Source organism: Anolis sagrei, chromosome 6 (genome assembly GCF_037176765.1).
Source record: "Anolis sagrei isolate rAnoSag1 chromosome 6, rAnoSag1.mat, whole genome shotgun sequence".
In the NCBI taxonomy this organism is placed as follows: domain Eukaryota; kingdom Metazoa; phylum Chordata; class Lepidosauria; order Squamata; family Dactyloidae; genus Anolis; species Anolis sagrei.
In genome coordinates this window covers 28,386,430-28,406,599 of record NC_090026.1, presented here as the reverse complement: position 1 = coordinate 28,406,599, position 20,170 = coordinate 28,386,430, and the positions used below count along the sequence as shown (strand labels likewise).

Genomic DNA, 20,170 nt, shown 5'->3' with positions numbered 1-20,170 from the left:
TAGAATGTTGTAAAATCATGGTTGGAAGTGTTAACAAGTTGAGGAGCAAACATTCTGCATTTAACAACTAGTTTTCAAGCTCTGTTAATATCCCTCGAGCCTTCCCGATTCCTCCCTTTGTCATAACAAAGGCTTTAGAGAGAAAACACCAGTCATGTCAGAAGAATTTTGTGAATTGTTATTCTTCATGAAACGAGGACAAAGCAATGGCTATAAATTAAAAATAAAAAAGGCAGATGGGAAACGGCATCACAAAGGAGTGAGGAAGGTTGTTTTTTGTACTTGAGCCAAAGCAGGAGAGTTCCAAAACATGAGGTCACGAGACGTGAAAAGATAGAGCTTCGCATCTTGTTTCAGATACTGTTCAGACAGGATTTGTGCTTTGAAGCAACAGGATCCTTTATCATCTCCTTGCCACATGGACTATAACGGTAGAGATTCAGGTTTGCATCCCTATTCAGCTGTGACCTTGGACAAGTTACATTTTCTCAACCTCAGAAGAAGGCAATGACAAACACATCTTGCCAAGGAAAAGCAATGACAGTCTAACCTTAAGATCACCAGAAGTTGGAAATTATTTGAAGGCACCTACCAAATGTTGAGATTTTGCACTCTAGCAAATGTATAGCCCTCTATCAATTACTCAATGGAAAATAGCCTTTGCTATATTTTGCTATACTCAAAGACCTTTTCTATACTTCCATTTGGGTTTTCTTTGCACAACAGTGTTGGCAGTAGTTTTTAGCTAGATTTAATGTTGTCATTAAATCTAGGCAGCAAGAAAGTTCCTTATGATACTATCTGCAGTCCCTAGATAGGAGGACATAGGAGGACATACATTTAACAGTTAATCAGAGGAGTTTAAGATGCAATATGATGTAAAGCAGAGCAAAGGCACTTGCAGAATATATGGAAACCCTGGTGGCGCAATGGGGTAACCTGATGGCACAATGGGTTAAACTCTTATGCCGGCAGAACTGAAGGCTGACAGGTCATAGGTTCAAATCTAGGGAGAGTGTGGATGAGTTCCCTCTGTCAGCTCCAACTCCCCATGTGGGGACATGAGGGAAGCCTCCCACAAGAATGGTAAAATATCAAAACATCCGGCTGTCCCCTGGGTAACGACCTTGAAGATGACCAATTCTCTCACACCAGAAGCAACTTGCAGTTTCACAAGTCACTCCTGACACACAAAAACCTTGCAGAATGTAGACGTTCTGGCATTCCAAGTGTTGGACTGCATCAGCTTGAGTGTACATGATAATGTTAAGTAAAGATGACTCATAGGCCCCAGCTATATTATATAGTCAGTGTAGACTCATATAATGCACCGAACTGCATTATATGAGAGTAAACTACACTACATATAATACAGTTTCAAACAGATATATAAATGTATATAAATATTTATATTAATGCATACATATGTGAGTTATAGGGAGGACGGAGCAAAATTGTTTTCTGCTGTCCTGGAGACTAGGACACGAAACAATGGCTTCAAACTACAGGAAAGGAGATTAGGAAGAACTTCCTGACTATGAGAGCTGTTCAGTAGTGGAACTCTCTGACTCGAACTGTGATGGAGGCTCCTTCTTTGGAGGCTTTTAATCAGAGGCTGGATGGCCATCTGTCAGGGGGGGCTTTGAATGCGATTTTCCTGCTTCTTGGATGGGAGTTGGACTGGATGGTCCATGAGGTCTCTTCGAACTCTATGATTCTATGATTATATGGCAGTGTAGATAGAGCTGTATAATCCCAAAAACTTCTGAAATGCCCCAGGTTCCTCATTCCTCTCATAACTATTATAAAACCAGGTTTGTAGTATAGGGAACATCTCTTGAGAGCATGACAGTGGAAGCTCTTTTAGCTGTGGTGGCTTATTAAAACAGAATCGTGGTGGCAATTATTCTATGAGGGTATAGTCATATCTGATTCTTTGGCAGGTTTAGAAAAGATTCAATGCCTAGGACTCCTTTGGGGGAAATGACTTCAATCATGTTGGGGTTAACGCAGCTTTAGGTTTGTAGTGCAACATAAAAGTTGGTTCAGGCAGATATACTTATCCCTTGGTGAAAGCAGATAGATCGTATAGGCTGCTGTGTATAAATGATCGTGCATCAAACACTAGAGATCAAACTAGCCTAGGGTGTAAAGCACAATTGAAGTCAGCTCAGAATTCAGCAGCAAATCATCAAGAAATATGAAATCGTATGGTACAAATTATCTCACAGGGTGCCCAAGTTTGGGTTGTTGTTGTTTATTGGGTTGTTGTTGTTTATTCGTTCAGTTGCTTCTGAATCTTTATGACCTCATGGACCAGCCCACGCCAGAGCTCCCTGTTGGCCATGGCCACCCCCAGCTCCTTCAGAGTCAAGCCAGTCACTTCAAGGATACCATCCATCCATCTTGCTTTTGGTCAGCCCCTATTCCTAATTCCTTCCATTTCCCCCAGCATCATTATCTTCTCTAAGCTTTCCTGTCTTCTCATGATGTGTCCAAAATACTTCATCTTGGCCTCTAATATCCTTCCCTCTAACGAGCAGCATGGCTTTAATTCCTAAAGTATGGACTGCTTGGATCTACTTGCAGTCCAAGGCACTCTCAGAACTTTCCTCCGGCACCACAATTCAAAGACATTTTGGGTAGAGACAAAATAATGGGGCACGTCTTCGGAAAGGAAGAAACTGAGTATGTGCAAGAGAAATATTTAAACAAGGTGGGTTTCTAAAGTCTAGAAAAATACACTCACAACAGAGCTTGAAAACATTAGTATTTGTGCCAATATATTCAACATTTTGTTTTTTAAAAGAAGCTCATCTTTAATAAAGTACCTAGAGAAATGTACTATTGAGCCCAATAAAACAATTATTGGTGTCTTGGTTTTTAGGCCTGTTCCTTGGGTTATTTGAGGTGCTGATTCAGAAAATTGCATTGGATAGACCACGTCAATTCTGGTTTTTTTGATGTGGTTAACATGATTTCCTACAGGCAAGCAGATGGCAACTGGTAGATGGCAGATGTTCTGTATCTCAAAAGTTAGAGCTGGTAGGAGGAAAGTGGTGTCATTTTTGGAATCAGCAGATCAAATATACCCAGAAACAGGTCTACCATTGAGACACCAAAGTGTGTATTGGCCAGTAAACAATGAATTAGTCATTCTTCCACATTTATTGGCTTTGGGGCACAGGACCCCTGTAAAAGTGGAAAATCTGTTTCTGTGATTACGACACAAAATTAGGATCACTACGATTTAATTATTAATAGAATGTTGTAAAATCATGGTTGGAAGTGTTAACAAGTTGAGGAGCAAACATTCTGCATTTAACAACTAGTTTTCAAGCTCTGTTAATATCCCTCGAGCCTTCCCGATTCCTCCCTTTGTCATAACAAAGGCTTTAGAGAGAAAACACCAGTCATGTCAGAAGAATTTTGTGAATTGTTATTCTTCATGAAACGAGGACAAAGCAATGGCTATAAATTAAAAATAAAAAAGGCAGATGGGAAACGGCATCACAAAGGAGTGAGGAAGGTTGTTTTTTGTACTTGAGCCAAAGCAGGAGAGTTCCAAAACATGAGGTCACGAGACGTGAAAAGATAGAGCTTCGCATCTTGTTTCAGATACTGTTCAGACAGGATTTGTGCTTTGAAGCAACAGGATCCTTTATCATCTCCTTGCCACATGGACTATAACGGTAGAGATTCAGGTTTGCATCCCTATTCAGCTGTGACCTTGGACAAGTTACATTTTCTCAACCTCAGAAGAAGGCAATGACAAACACATCTTGCCAAGGAAAAGCAATGACAGTCTAACCTTAAGATCACCAGAAGTTGGAAATTATTTGAAGGCACCTACCAAATGTTGAGATTTTGCACTCTAGCAAATGTATAGCCCTCTATCAATTACTCAATGGAAAATAGCCTTTGCTATATTTTGCTATACTCAAAGACCTTTTCTATACTTCCATTTGGGTTTTCTTTGCACAACAGTGTTGGCAGTAGTTTTTAGCTAGATTTAATGTTGTCATTAAATCTAGGCAGCAAGAAAGTTCCTTATGATACTATCTGCAGTCCCTAGATAGGAGGACATAGGAGGACATACATTTAACAGTTAATCAGAGGAGTTTAAGATGCAATATGATGTAAAGCAGAGCAAAGGCACTTGCAGAATATATGGAAACCCTGGTGGCGCAATGGGGTAACCTGATGGCACAATGGGTTAAACTCTTATGCCGGCAGAACTGAAGGCTGACAGGTCATAGGTTCAAATCTAGGGAGAGTGTGGATGAGTTCCCTCTGTCAGCTCCAACTCCCCATGTGGGGACATGAGGGAAGCCTCCCACAAGAATGGTAAAATATCAAAACATCCGGCTGTCCCCTGGGTAACGACCTTGAAGATGACCAATTCTCTCACACCAGAAGCAACTTGCAGTTTCACAAGTCACTCCTGACACACAAAAACCTTGCAGAATGTAGACGTTCTGGCATTCCAAGTGTTGGACTGCATCAGCTTGAGTGTACATGATAATGTTAAGTAAAGATGACTCATAGGCCCCAGCTATATTATATAGTCAGTGTAGACTCATATAATGCACCGAACTGCATTATATGAGAGTAAACTACACTACATATAATACAGTTTCAAACAGATATATAAATGTATATAAATATTTATATTAATGCATACATATGTGAGTTATAGGGAGGACGGAGCAAAATTGTTTTCTGCTGTCCTGGAGACTAGGACACGAAACAATGGCTTCAAACTACAGGAAAGGAGATTAGGAAGAACTTCCTGACTATGAGAGCTGTTCAGTAGTGGAACTCTCTGACTCGAACTGTGATGGAGGCTCCTTCTTTGGAGGCTTTTAATCAGAGGCTGGATGGCCATCTGTCAGGGGGGGCTTTGAATGCGATTTTCCTGCTTCTTGGATGGGAGTTGGACTGGATGGTCCATGAGGTCTCTTCGAACTCTATGATTCTATGATTATATGGCAGTGTAGATAGAGCTGTATAATCCCAAAAACTTCTGAAATGCCCCAGGTTCCTCATTCCTCTCATAACTATTATAAAACCAGGTTTGTAGTATAGGGAACATCTCTTGAGAGCATGACAGTGGAAGCTCTTTTAGCTGTGGTGGCTTATTAAAACAGAATCGTGGTGGCAATTATTCTATGAGGGTATAGTCATATCTGATTCTTTGGCAGGTTTAGAAAAGATTCAATGCCTAGGACTCCTTTGGGGGAAATGACTTCAATCATGTTGGGGTTAACGCAGCTTTAGGTTTGTAGTGCAACATAAAAGTTGGTTCAGGCAGATATACTTATCCCTTGGTGAAAGCAGATAGATCGTATAGGCTGCTGTGTATAAATGATCGTGCATCAAACACTAGAGATCAAACTAGCCTAGGGTGTAAAGCACAATTGAAGTCAGCTCAGAATTCAGCAGCAAATCATCAAGAAATATGAAATCGTATGGTACAAATTATCTCACAGGGTGCCCAAGTTTCATTGGATTATAACTCCCAGACATGAGATAGAAGCATTTACACATATTTAATCTATGAAACATGATGTGCTGCTTTTCATTAAAAATATCCCAAAGGGATTGTAGCCCAAGCAGTATCTAGAGATGCAGGTACATTGTTGACTCAATGTAGTTTGACACCACTTTGATTGCGATGGCTCAATGCTATGGAATCTTCGCAGTTGCCGTTTTAGATTATCTTTAGCCTGCTTTCCCAAAGAGTTCTTGCATCATAATAAACTGCAAATCCATAGCATCCATAGCATGGAGCCATGGCAGTTAAAGTGGTATCAAACTGCATTAATTGTACAGTGCAAACACACCCTAGGAAACCGATAAGTGTGAGCAGTAAGCATTTCCCTCTGAAGCAGTGGTTCCCAACCTTTGAGCCTCCAAGTGTTTTGGACTTCAACTCCCAGAAATCCCAGCCATCTTACCAGCTGTTAGGAACTGTGGGAACTGTGGTTAATTTAACTAATTTACGACAGCATAAAAATTTCCAGCAGTGGGCGAAAGAATGAGGAAGCACTCCATCAAGGACTCAGTGTCACAAGTGGACCATGAAGCAACAGTTCCCCCAGTGGCCGGAATTCGAACATACCCTCATGAAGCTTAAATTGCCACTGTGTTTGTCTATATATGTTGTGTGTCTGTGACATTGAATGTTTGCCATGTATTTGTGCACTGTAATCCACCCTGAGTCCCCTGAGAGGGAGAAGAAGGGTTGAATATAAATACTGTAAATAAATAAATAACTGAAGTCCAAAACACCTGGAGGCCCAAAGTTTGGGAACCACTGCTCTGAAGCAATCCACAAGTGCCATGAAACTTTTAGTAATTTAGAGGTTGAGAAAGCATAGAGCACAGAGGTATTAGGTAAGCCCTATGGGAAGCCTTGCCCCAAGGTGGATTAGTTCACTAATATGGGGGTTTTCCCCCTGGCCTAACAGGTCCTGGCCTGCATGGTATGGCCTTCCAACAAAACTGTAAGAACCAAATTACACAAGAATGAGTTTTGTGATTCTTCCTACCGACGAGGAGTTTTCTTTTATAGGAAAGGCTGCTGGAAACTGTTATCATGTGGAGGAGATAGGTTATTTAATTCTTTCCCTGCTTGCTGTCTACTCACAATCACAGCTTCTTTCACAACTTGTGAAAGACCAAGGCAGACTTGGGAAAAAAAACTTTTTTGGACTCTGAGCATCCTTAGCTAATGGGTTCCAAAAGCTTTTGTCCATTAAAGTAACTTTTCCAAGTATATGGTAGAGGAACCCTTTATCATTTGAGGGGGGAACAATGGAAGGAAAGGCCTTGATACTACAAGGGTGGGATTAAAACTATTGGGAGGAACCATCATGGAAGTGCCCATCTGGTGCCATTTTGACCCTAAAAGGCAAGTGTTGCTGTCTCTTTCCTCTCAAGTTTTGTCCTCTCCAGCAGGGGGCGCTTCAGTGCTGTTGCTGCTCGAAAATGGTGGCAATTGTCCTGCAAGAGAAAGAGAAGAGTGTCAACTGCCTGAAGTTGTTCATATCATATTGAATTATTATTTTTACATTACGAATGTTATAATGATACACTTGATTTATATTCTGCTTTATCTCCCTGGAGGGACTCAGAGTGGAATACAGTATACAAATATAAGACAAACATCCAGTGCCTTTTACACAGTGAACAACAATGACATGCAATACATAGACAAAGGTAAAGGCCTTCCCCTTTCATCTCCGGCGTCTGGAGGCGATGCTCAACACCGGCCATGAGGAGGTGCTGTTGTTCCATTTTCCATGCCAAGGAGCCTGTTGCCATTAGACTTCTCCAATCGTGTTTTGCTGGCATGTCTGCATGGGGCGCCCTTTTACCTTCCTGCCGAGGCAGTGCCTATTGATCTACTCGCATTGCATGCTTTCAAACAGCTAGGTTGGCAAAAGCTAGAGCTAACAGTTTGGAGTTCACCCCTGACTTGCAGTTCGAACCGCTAACCCTCCGGTCAGCAGATTTCCTACAGCTAGCGGTTTAACCCACTGTGCTACCACAGTTTCTTCTGAAAGTCAGCAATTAGAACAGCATTTCTCAATCTAGGGGTTGAGACCCCTGGGGCAGGGGTTGCGAGGAAGTATCAGAAGGGTTGCCAAAGATCATCAGAAAACACAGTATTTTCTGTTGATCATGGGGAAGTTTGTCCCAATTCTATCATTGGTGAAGTTCAGAATGCTCTTTGATTATAGGTGAACTATAAATCCCAGCAACTACAATTTCCAAATGTCAACGTCTATTTTTCCCAGACACCACCAGTGTTCACATTTTAGGCATATTAAGTATTCTTGCCAGTTTTGGTCCAGATCCATCATTGTTTGAGTCCACAGTGCTCTCTGGATGTAAGTGAACTACAACTCCAAAACTCAAGGTCAATGACCACGAAACCCTTCCACTATTTTCTGTTGGTCATGGGAGTTTTGTGTGCCAAGTCTGGTTAAATTCCATTGTTGGTGGAGTTCAGAATGCTCTTTGATTGTAGGTGAACTATAAATCCCAGCAATTACAACTCCCAAATGACAAAATCAAACAGCCCCCAACCCCACCAGTATTCAAATGTGGGCATGTCAGGTATTTGTGCCAAATTTGGTCCAGTGAATGAAAATACATCCTGCCTATCAGATATTTACATTACAATTCATAACAGTAGCAAAATTACAGTTATGAAGTAACAACGAAAATAATTTTATGGTTGGGGGGTCAGTACAACATGAGGAACCATATTAAGAGGTCATGGCATTGGGAAGGTTGCGAACCACTGAATTAGAAATTTCAGGAAAGCTTGTCCTGTTGTAAGGAAGGCTTTGAAAACCATGCAGTTGTTGAAGACAATTAACCATTCATCTGCGCAAAATTTTCATGAGGTTGTTTTTGTGCAAAAACCAGATTTTTTGCATTGAAAATTGTATTTCAACATACATATTAATCCTGTATAGAAAAGGCTGGTTTTGGCACAAAACAACTTTTGCAAATTTTGCACAGAATAAGACTGCGAAAATTCTAATCAGTCCAGGACTTTTCCCCCATCACAGTGTCGAAACAGCAAAAACAAGTTTTTGATCGCATAAAGTATTTTTGAATATTCTTTCCATTCCTATTTTATGTATCTACAACTTATCTTGGATGACATATGCAGCCAAGCAACATCAAAACGTGGATAGATGGCACAAAAGCTAGATACAAAAGCTAGGAAAGGATGCAACTTGCTTTTCCCTGAGTCTGGCGAGAAGGGCAGGTTTCTAGCCTTCTCTCTCCTCTCCCAATTGATGAGTTAATTAAGTAGCAAATGAAGTAAACTGGAGACAAAGACGAGGCAAGAGAAGATGGAATATTTTAAAAGCTACTGAAAATATTAAATGATAGATAATTAATTGAGTCCATCTCTGACAATTGGGAGAGTTGAAGGGTATGTTTTTACAATGGTGGATTCAAATGTTTTGCTAATTTCCTGATATTTTTGTAACCATTCATTTCTCTGCGGCACACATGGAATTTCCAGTTTCTAAGCATCATCTCCTAAAGCTGGACATTTCGAGAAATCTTCATATTATTTTCCTTTTACAGACTGAGAAAACTCAGACCTGGGTAATGATATCTTTATCCAACTTTACCTGAAGTGTTTCTGGATAAAATCATGTCAAAACTGGAGGCTCAAATAAAAAATTCACATTATTTCTGGATCTCTGGTGTAGTTTGATTATATTCTCTCCAAAATACAGGACAAGGAAGTAGTATTTGGAGTCCAAGCTCTGCCTCTACCCAGGATTAGATGGGGAAGAAGGGAGGGAAGCAGTACTTACTGAAATAAGGCTCCTGATAATTCATCTACGATGCTCCCTGTAGAGTAAATAAATAGAACAAATCAGATGCTTATTATTTCTAGGGAATTTGCTCTGTGTTTGTTCTGTTCTCTGTTTATTCTGCACTGAAGTCTTCTCACTAAAACAAAGTTTCTGACACTCCTATGGTCCAATTTTGCTAATTTAATCCCTTTTACAGTTTGGGAAAGGCTGGGGAATTTGGAGAATGAAGTCACAGAATTTTGGAATTGGAAGAAGACATAAAGGACATCTAGTCCAACCCCTACAATACTGATATACACAAATAGAGCACTCCTGAAAGATGCCCATCCAACCTTTGATTAAAGATCTCCAAAGACTAGAACTCTGTCCCACTCACATCAAAGCAATCTGTCGAACTGTCGAACAACTCTCACAGAAAAATAGTCATCGTAAGTTTAGCAACATTTTGTTTTTCTGTAATTTTAATCCACTGGTTCATATTCAACTGTGTGGAGCAGCAGAAAACAAGCTCGCTCCATCTTCTACATGACATCTCTCAAGATATTTAAAGACAGCTATTATGTAATGTCTTTTTTTTAAAAGCTAAACATGTACAATTTCCTAAATCACCCCTTTTTGTGATACAATGTTATGTGAAAATAGCATACAGTATAACACACATATACACACATTCATTTCTCCCCAAACCAACCCACCCCCTTCCCCACCCATGACTTCCAACACCACTCAGTATGGAACTACTAATAAAAGCCTATTCTTATCATTACATTAATAGATTCCCCATGCATCTATTTCATAGTCTATTTTTGTCTACTTTTTAAAGTAGTAATCTCTTGTGGGTAGTCAGCCTCTCCCCTCCCAACATCCCCATTGCCTCAACACTATAAGAGGGTTTTGTGAGACCACTCGCTCTCATTGCCATGTGGTTTCGAGGGAACTGTGTAGTAATGGTGAGGGTGCGGACCATATTTTCATTCTTGCAGACCACTAGTGGTCCACGGACCCAGAGGCAGCCCTAGGTAATTTTCAACAGTAAGCAAACAGTATTTTGCCGCCTCCCCCCCCCCCCCCCCATCAATCACTGATATATATTCTGTTTGTTGTGGTAGTTCTGTGTGCCATATTTGGTTCAATTCCATCATTGGTGTTCAGAATGCTCTTTGATTGTAGGTGAACTATACATCCCATTAACTACAACTCGCATATGTCAAGGTCTATTTTCCCCCAAGAGCACCCCTGGGCAAAATCAACTATACTGCAAATGCTTACTTTGCGTAATGGGTTGAGCCGCCCCTGCACGGACCACAGGTTGGGAACCACTACTGAAAATTTAAATCCTTTTTCCATAAGTATTCCTAATTTTCCAAATCTATTTTTTCCCTAATCTCTGACCTTACCATAATAACAGTTTAATTTTATTATCTTTCAGATTATAATCTAGAATGTATTTGTATAATCTGGAAATCAGTCTTTTATTTTCTTTCTCCAAAATATTCTCCCACTGATTTCTTTTTGGAGAATCCAATTTTATTGCCTTTCCTAAATATATCCTATAATTACCCATATGGCCTGGTTTTCTAGACCTTCGATTATTTTACCACTTCATCTCATTTACTAAATTCCACCGAGTCCTACACTTAAAATCCGGTAACCCGTGTGTTCATCACATTAGGTTGGGTTCAAGTGTAGGGTAAAGCATTATTTCTGTATTTTAAGCATGAGGGCCAGCATTTTTTTCAAATGTTTCAGGAAGTGGTGGAGAAGGGGATTTTTGGGGAATGGTCCAGATGAATGGCCAATTCAGTAATGTGATAACCTTTGTTGCTCTCAGGATTATAATGAGACATTCCTCCAATTTGTGGGAGGGGGAAATTTGGGAGGAGCCAAGATACCCTTGTTAGGGAAAGTTAGGGAAAGTTTATTATTATTATTATTATTATTATTATTATTAGTCACCCTTTTCTGGATACATTCCAGCTCATCGTTATCTTTCTTGAATTGTGGTGCCAAGAAGATTATCTCCCTTATTTAATAAATACAGCATTGCTTTCATTTGGATTTTTCACCTATCTTCTCACAGTTCACATTAGGGAACTAACATATATTTTCCAGCATTTCTGATGATGAAACTAGGACATGTGGCCAAGCAACACCAGAGTGTGATGAGGACGGCCAAAGAGGCTGTAGCAGTTTGTTTTTGCCTGAATCTACAGGGAACATCAAAATCTGACCTCCTTCTCTCTTCTTCCCTTTGCTGAACCTAATTGAATGAAAACTTTTTTTTTGCACCTGTGAACTCAGATTTCCTTCTCCTAGCAGCGAAGGCCTAGTCAATTAATCCTTAGTCCCCTAAACCAAGGGTGGGCAACTGTGACTCTAGTCAGAATAGCAAAATACATGGGATGCTGGGACTATAGTCCAATAAATATCTGAAAGCCATCTGCCACTAACCACAAAGGGGAGTGATCTACTCACCTGGTGTACAGGCCGTTTCACAAACAGGGCAAATGTAACAGAAATGACAGTACTGCAAGAAGAGAAACAAAGCAATAGGGTTTAAAGTGAATTACTGTCAAGACACTGCTCTGGTTAATAAGATTTAAAAAACCAGACTATCGAGTTTTTTTGTATGGGAAGGGAAGGAAACTTGCAATACCAACCTGACAGCTTGCGCAGTGTTCACTGGTATCTCCTTCTTTACAAGGACATTTGTCACACTCATCACAATGCTGAAAATAAAAGGAGAAACGGGAAAATGACAATATCCTGGCAGTGACGAACGTTCATGTCTTTCTATGATTTCATATTGCTCTCGACTTACAGCAACCCCCTGAATTCCATAGCGTTTTCTTAGGCAAAGAATACATAGAGGTGTTTGCCAATTCCTTCCTCTGAAATATATTCTACAGCACTTACTATTCATTGGAGTTCTCCCATCCAAGTACTAACCAGAGCTGAGTCAACTCACTTGTTATAGATCAAACAGAATATGGTACCTTAGGGTAGTTAGGCATTAGTGAGGAATAGTTGATTTTTTTTCATCCAAATGCATCCAAAATCATACTGAACTACAGGAACACTCAAAGCCTTCTTAAATTGAGTCTGGTCATTGATCCATGCAGATCAACCCAGTCTTCTTCAACCTGCTGTCTCCAGATGTATTGGACTAGAACTCATCATTTCCAGGCAGCAAGATCATTCATCATGAAGTTATGGTCCATAACATTTAGAAGATACCAAGTTGGGGAAGGCTTATTCTACACTAACTAGTTGTGACTTCCTGGTAGGCTTGTGTGTGGATTTCATTTCTTCCGTTTCCCCCATTTCCTTCAGTACCTTTGGTACTTTGGGAGCTCATAATGGTAATGGCCTTCCCGGTATGAAAACCTGCCTGCAACAAAAGCAAATGAGAGCTGAACTTGGCTCCTCCTCCCCTATTCAGCATCACACCTGATTTTTTAAACATTTTCCTTTATTTTCCTGGTTGTTTTTATTTAGTGGGACTGACTGGGAGTTTGGGAGGTGAGTGGGGTGCGCACACGCATTTGGGGGCTTTCATCCTTTTAGCTTCTTTTTCTCCTTCCCTTCCTCTCCTTCAGAAAATACTTCTAAAAGATTATTATTATTATTATTATTAATAGTAATCCCTGCAAACAAAAAAAGAAGCCTACCTCTCCTCTAGAGTAGAAAGTAGAAACAGTTTTAAGGAAGAAAAACTCTAAGCAGAAAGGAGGTTGCAGCCTTGCAGGCAAGTGAGGGGATTTTTAAGGTAGTCCAGGGAGGATAGGTTGCTCCACTGAGCTCCAGGTCATCGCTCTTCCTGGGCCTCCTTAAAATACCTTGAAGCTTCATGTGGCGTGCTGTAGCTGGCCCTGGGAGAGAAGAAAGCATGCGCACCTGCCTCTCCTCTTGAGTAGAACAGCTTTGAGAAGCAGTAAACCCAGTCTCTCCTTCTCTACAAAAAGAAGGGAAAGGATCCAGAAACTTAAGAGTGGTAACTCTGATGCTTTTTTAAATCCAGGTCTTAATTAAATATATGGAAGGGGAGCCTATGGGAAGTAATAGGCCGGATAGGGTAATTCCTTAACCCCATTGCTGACACCCAGACTCCCTTGAAGGAGAAAGGGGAGCCTCATAAGTTCCCCATTGCTGCCAATAAGCTGAAAAAAACAGCTTTTTTATGCGGAATAAAAACGCCAATTTGGGGTTTTGGGAGGAGGTGGAAAATGAATATGGGGAGTTTCTGGTATCCAGCAAGCACAAACAGATAGGAATTCACCTGAAATGCACAAGCCTACTCTCTGTTATTTCTGACAGAGGACCATCACTTCCCAATGGTGATGCAAAGGATTGAAATTTGAGACCATCCTCATCCTAAGCACATACTTGCTATTGAATTGTGGACTTTCTCAGATACAATGTGGTCCCTGGACAGACAATACTGGAACCATTCTTTTCTCCACCATCTTTTAAACATTTGGAAGCTATTCAGAATCCCCGTAAACATTTGTAGTGTAACTCATTCTGTTCCCCGTGCCTTTCAAAATTCTGTATTGCTAGATCAGAAACTGAAAAACAAAGTGGCCATTGTTCTCCTGTCCATTTCTATTGCCTTTCATTTGTTCTGCTTTTTCTATACTGGCTGCAGGATAAAAGAGGGTGGCTTCAGCCTTCCAAATATTATTGGCAGGCAATGGGAAATAGGCTTAGACGGGCTAGCCATTACTGGGGAATTAAGGGAAACAAAAACGATAAACATATACAAGCTGCCCTCCTGTGCCATAATGTGGAAGATTCCCAGAAACTGGAATTTTCTTGGGGAGGAAGCTGACTTTCTCCAACAGGAACATTCTCCAAGATGCTGTAGGTCCCCAGATGGGTTGAACTACAAATACCACAGTCCTTGATTATATGGACTTGCAGAAGTTTGTGAAACTTAAAATTCAACAACATCAGAAGACCCAAGATTGGCGATTACTCCTTCTGACTCCACCCGGAAAAAGTGAAAACAATTGCTACCAAATAATTGGACTATATAATTATATGATAATTATCGGCATCTGAGAAGTTGCAAACACCTCTTTCAGCCATTAAGAGAACAGGTTGAGGAGGAATCTCTACCCTGCAATGTGGCAACTCTTACTGCAGAAAAGGGTGCAGCTGCCATGGTTTACCCACCACTTTACCACCAGCTTTGTCTTCCAGATGCAACACGGTGTGTGGTCAAGTTGGCAAACATTATTCAAAAGGATGGACAGATAAGCTTGAGCAGATGCAACAAATTCTTTTTGTCCAAGCTACAGGGAAAGGATAAACTCCCCTTTCTCCTTCCTTCCTCACATTGAGAATTAATACAAGCTTTTTTGGCATTCATAACTCAGTTTGCAGTTATTTAAGTAAATAAAGGATCAAGAGGGAAAGGGAGATAAGGAAAAGGAAATGACGACATGTTAAAAGCAGTGGGAAATGTGGGATGGTAGGGGAATATTTGGAACACTCCCTGGCAAATTGGGACAGATGGAGGGTATGTTGTCTGTATCCCATTAATCAGGGAAGTATAATTTTTGAGGATGTGGAAAAGGATTTTTCTCCTGTGGAACTCCAGTAATGGGATAGAGAAAAGATCTCACAATGTTTTTTACATTCATTTAAGAACAACACTATGGCATTCGGATGAGATTGCATGTGTTTCCCAGTGAGAAAGTGTAATCTCATCATAATCACTTGTTTGGATTAGTTATCCCAGAATCTATTGTCGAAGGCTTTCATGGCCAGAATCACTGGATTGTTGTAGGTTTTTGGGCTGTATGGCCATATTCTAGAAGCATTATCTCCTGACATTTCAGCTGCATCTATGGCAGGCACCCTCACAACCTCTGAGGATACCTGCCATAGATGCAGGCAAAACATCAGGAAAGAATGCTTCTAGAACAGTGGTTCTCAACCAGTGGGTCCCCAGATGTTTTGGCCTTCAACTCCCAGCAATCCTAACAGCTGGTAAACTGGCTGGTATTTCTGGATATTGTAGGCCAAAACACCTGGGGACCCACAGGTTGAGAACCACTGTTCTAGAACATTGCCATGCAGCCCAAAAAAACTACAACATATCCCAGAATCCTTCAACTAAGTGGCTATTAGCCATAGCGGTTGAGGGATTCTAAAAGTTATAGTCTGGAAAAGGAACTTTTCCAGGCTTTACTTAGCTAGCACAGTTGATCCAATCCAATAAATTTCTATCTATGCTGTTTTTATATAAACACCGAACCATTGGGATATCTGATCATAGATATCTCCCATTGGTATTTTGACCATGACAGATTATATAAACTGGGATGGAAAGGAAAGTGACATAATGGTGAAGAGGAACACAGGGGAGATTTGGAGTTAGAGAGTCCCAAGAACAGCAGTAATTTGGCCAGAATAAAGCAGGATCTCATCAAGGACATATTGAAGCCTGTGGTGGTGCAATGCGTTAAACCCTTGTGCCAGCAGGACTGAAGACCGACAGGTCGGAGGTTTAAATCCAGGGAGTGCACAGATGAGTTCCCTCTGTCAGCTCCAGCTACCCATGCAGGGACATGAGAGAAGCCTCCCACAAGGATGGTAAAACATCAAAAACATCTGGACATCCCCTGGGCAACGTCCTTGCAGACAGCCAATTCTCTCACACCAGAAGCACTTTTCATTTTCTCAAGTTGCTCTTGACACAATAATAATAATAATAATAATAATAATAATAATAAGGACATAACCACAAATGAAGACAGAATGAGAGAGGCAGACGGAGAGGCTAACACTTTATGCTTCATAACCCATATAAAAGGAGCCAGGTGAAAGATATAGATACAACATTTTCAGATACAACAGCATAGCTGTTGTAAAACATGCAGGAAAAGACCCAGTACTGAGTAGGTATGCATGCATTTGCACATTTGTTCCTTCATTACCTTGCAGAAGGCACAGTAGTGGCAAACAGACCCTGCCTCATACTCCTCATCGTCATCATCGTCGTCGTCGTCGTCATCGTCATCATCATCTTCAATAGAAGAGAAACACACAGACACAGTGATCCAGTTATCCATATCTTGGTGGAAAAGGAAGGAGATCAAAAGGTCCACTGGGTTCCCAGTGGGCACTGGGACATAGTAGGGTTGGTGCTTGAGAAGAAGGTACTGGGATTCCTGAGTTTTCCAAAAACACTAAGGAAAAGTACAGTTTCGATGCCTGTATCCATGGAGGATACATTCTCAGGATCCACGAAACCATGGGTAATGATGAACCTTATTGAAATGAAGGATTTCGACCCAGGAATACCCACTAGAGCAGGCATGGGCAAACTTTCTTACTTGGGGGTTGCATGGTGAGTTGCAGCAGAATGGGTGGACCGGAAGTAAGGGGGTTCTCCCCAAGTCCCCCCGCCCTTTCCTCCCCTTCCTCTTCTCTTTCGGAGGCAGAAAGTGAAGGAAAGATGGGAAACGTTTGGATCCCAAAAGGGTTGGCCTTGGTCAGGATGAGATGGTGGATGGGAGAGACAAAATGATCCATTAGACTCCATACTGCCTTCTCCTCATATAGAATCCCAGAGCTGTAAGAGACCCCCAAGGGCCATCCAGTCCAACCCCCTGCCATGCAAGAAGGTACAACCAAAGCACTCCCAGTAGACAACCTCTGCGGAAAAGCCTCCAGAGAAGGAGATTCCATCACACTCCGAGGCAGCTTATGCCACTCTCCAATCGTTCTTACTTTCAGGAAGTTCTTCCTAATCTTTTCAGTCAAATCTCTTTCCCTGCTCTTTGAAACCACTGCTCCCTTGTGCCCTGATCTCTAGAGCAGCAGAAAGTCAATTTTTCCCCTCTTCCTCCTAAATGGGACATCTTGAAACATGGTTCTCATGTTCCCGCTCTACCTTCTCTTCTCCCAGATCAACATCCCCCAAGGAGGAAAGGAGGAAGAAAAAAGAGAAGGGAGGGACGGAGGAAAGAGAGAAGGGAAGACAAGAAGGAAGGAAAGAAGGAAGGGAGGAGAAAGAGAGAGAGGGAAGGAGGGAGGAAAGAGGGAAGGAAGTTAGGATGAAAGTATGGGAGGGAAAGAGGAAAAGAGGGAGGGAGAAAGAGGGAGGTAAGGAAGGGAGGTAAGGAGGAAGGAAAGAGATAACGAAGGAAGGATAGTATGGTGTAAGAGGAGGGCCTTAGAAAAGAGCCCAAGGGGCTGCATCTAACCTCTGGGCCTGGGTTTGCCCATACCTGCTCTAGAGTCACAATGGAGAATGTAGAAAATGCATAGAGTGGATATTTTTGTTGGACCTGAATAAATGAAACCACAAATACTGGTCCCAGACATATGGGTGTTGCATGTAGTTGATTTGGAGGGAATCAAGGGCTCACCCAAACTGAAGGAAAATGGAAACTGCATTTTAGATGCAGGATTCTTTAATTATGGGAAACTGAAGCTACTGGAAATCGTCGTTTATGCCCCTCCCTCCAGAAACATCCAATTGGAAAGAGCACTGGAGGGTGGAATGGAAAGTTTGGTTTCTGACTTGACTTGGCTCATAAGTTCTACTAACAAAAACAAACATGGACCCCATCCCCCATCCGAACCACTTAATTTTTCTCACCTTCTCCTTCATGATGTTTCTTGGCCTTTTCATGTTTGTGATGCTTTTCTTTGTGTCCTTTATGTGCATTTTCTTTCTTAGAAGCATTTTCATCAGACTCTTCTTCATTATCACCAGGGTGATGGTGGTGGTGGTGATGGTGGTGGTGGTGCTCTTTGTCATCATCGTCATCATCATCGTCATCATCGTCGTCATCATCGTCCTCTTTTTTATTGTGATGATGATGGCCCCCATGGTGATGATGGCCATGATGTTCATCATCGTCATCATCATCGTCATCATCATCATCGTCGTCGTCATCGTCATCGTGATGATGCCGGTGATGCCGGCTATGCTCTTCTTTGTTACTGTCATCATCGTCGTCGTCATCATCGTCATCATCATCATCATCTTCATGGTGGTGATCACCATGATGATGATGGTGGTGATGATTGCTATGATGCTTATGGTGGTGGTGGTCATCCTCATCGTCGTCATCATCGTCATCCTCATCATCCTCATCATCATCATCGTCATGATGGTGGTGGTGCTTGCCATGATGTTCATGATGGTGGTGATGATGTTCATCTTCATTGTCATCGTCATCGTCGTCATCGTCATCGTCGTCGTCATCATCATCATCATCATCATGGTGCTGATGATGATGTTCACCATGATGCTCATGATGGTGGTGGTGATGTCCTTCTTCATCTTCATCATCATCATCATCATCCCCATCATCATGATGGTGATGGCTGCTATGATGTTCATGATGATGATGATGATGTGCACCATGGCCAGTGTCATCGCCATCATCGCCATGATGATCACTGTGGTGATGATGGTGCTCCTGTTTATCATCTTTGTGGGAATGATGGCTTTCTTGGTGATGCCCGGCTTCATGATGATGATCGTCATCATCATCATCATCATCATCATCATCATCACTGTGCTGATTGCGATGCCCATGGTAGTCATGTTCCTTGTGAAGATGGTGTTCATCTTCATGGCTTTGGTGCTCTGCTTTGCCATGGTCATGATGGTGGTGTTCCTGTCCCTCTACTTTAGGGAGCTGGAAAGAACAGAGGAGGGCCAAAAGAAGGGCCAGCATCCAGACCTTCCGGGAAGCCATACTTGCACCTTCCACCCAGATGTTTGGTAGAGGTCCCAGTAGAGGCAACTCGGAAATGCACAAAAGAAGGAAGTCCCAACAGAGGCAACTATGAAAGGCAGACAAGGAGAACTAAGGAGATAGAGACACACAGTTCCCAGCTTGGGTTTTCTGTGAGCGACGGCTACAGCTGGCCTAGATTATCTTTTCAGACCACAGCCAATGACTGTCTGACCCAGCCTCCGAGACAGATGAGAAAACCAAGCCATGGGCCCTACCATGCCCTTATATGAGGTGACCGGGATAGAGGGGGGTGGGGAAGCAGGGAGAAGGAGCTAAGCTGTTTGCCACACTGCCATGCTATTATTAGCTCTTAGGAGCAACTGCATTTCACTCACTCTCAGCATTGGGGATGTCAGCAAGGCTTCAGAGGAGGGAGAAACCTGAGTCAGGACCCCTAGGTTTTCTAGGAGGCTGTCCGATTTAGCTTGTTTGCAAAAGTAGAAACTCAGAATCCAAGTTGTATCTGGAGGTTAGACAAAGTAGCCTGAGCTTCTTGAACTGAGTAATATGCAGTGACTGTAGAATTCATGTGTGATATACTGTTAAGTCATGCAGAAAATAGGTTTTGTAGAAAGAAGGGTAAAGATAATACAAATTGCCTATTAAACCCAAAACAAAATGATCATCTGTTAGTTGTAATTGCTTTGTTTTGTTTATTAGCTTACTCTAAATATTAGGAAGCCATGCATTCACTGAAATAAAGAATGATAGTTAACTTACCGAGATCTATTTTTATGTTTCACAAAAAAGCAAGACATTTGTGACTGTGACTGTGACTGTGTCCTTTGATGAAAAATACAACCTCTGTGGGTTCATGGATTAAATAAAAAGAAGCAAAATAGGTGCATAAGAAAAGCATTGGAGAGCTAGGGTAGTCTCCAGCAAAGGATCAGTGGCACTTATTTCGCATACCAGTAAGGCAATGCTCAAGATCCTGCAAGGTAGACTCCAGCAATACATGGAGTGAGAGTTGCTAGATGTACAAGCTGGGCTTAGAAAAGACAAAGGAACGAGAGACCAAATTCTTTCTCCAATATCTGC

At 41.6% G+C, this 20,170-nt stretch overlaps 1 protein-coding gene across 1 annotated transcript; it reads right to left on the bottom strand.

Moving 5' to 3' along the window:
* Positions 1 to 3,418: 3,418 nt before the first annotated feature.
* HRC (histidine rich calcium binding protein) lies at positions 3,419 to 19,282 on the bottom strand. The gene is made up of 6 exons (XM_060780721.2): positions 17,977 to 19,282; positions 16,307 to 16,395; positions 12,020 to 12,088; positions 11,835 to 11,886; positions 9,357 to 9,393; positions 3,419 to 7,008 (listed from the first exon to the last, which is right to left on the bottom strand). Exons 1-6 carry the CDS (start codon positions 19,085 to 19,087, stop codon positions 6,972 to 6,974), a joined length of 1,395 nt encoding a protein of 464 aa, XP_060636704.2. The 5' UTR covers positions 19,088 to 19,282; the 3' UTR covers positions 3,419 to 6,971.
* Positions 19,283 to 20,170: the final 888 nt, after the last annotated feature.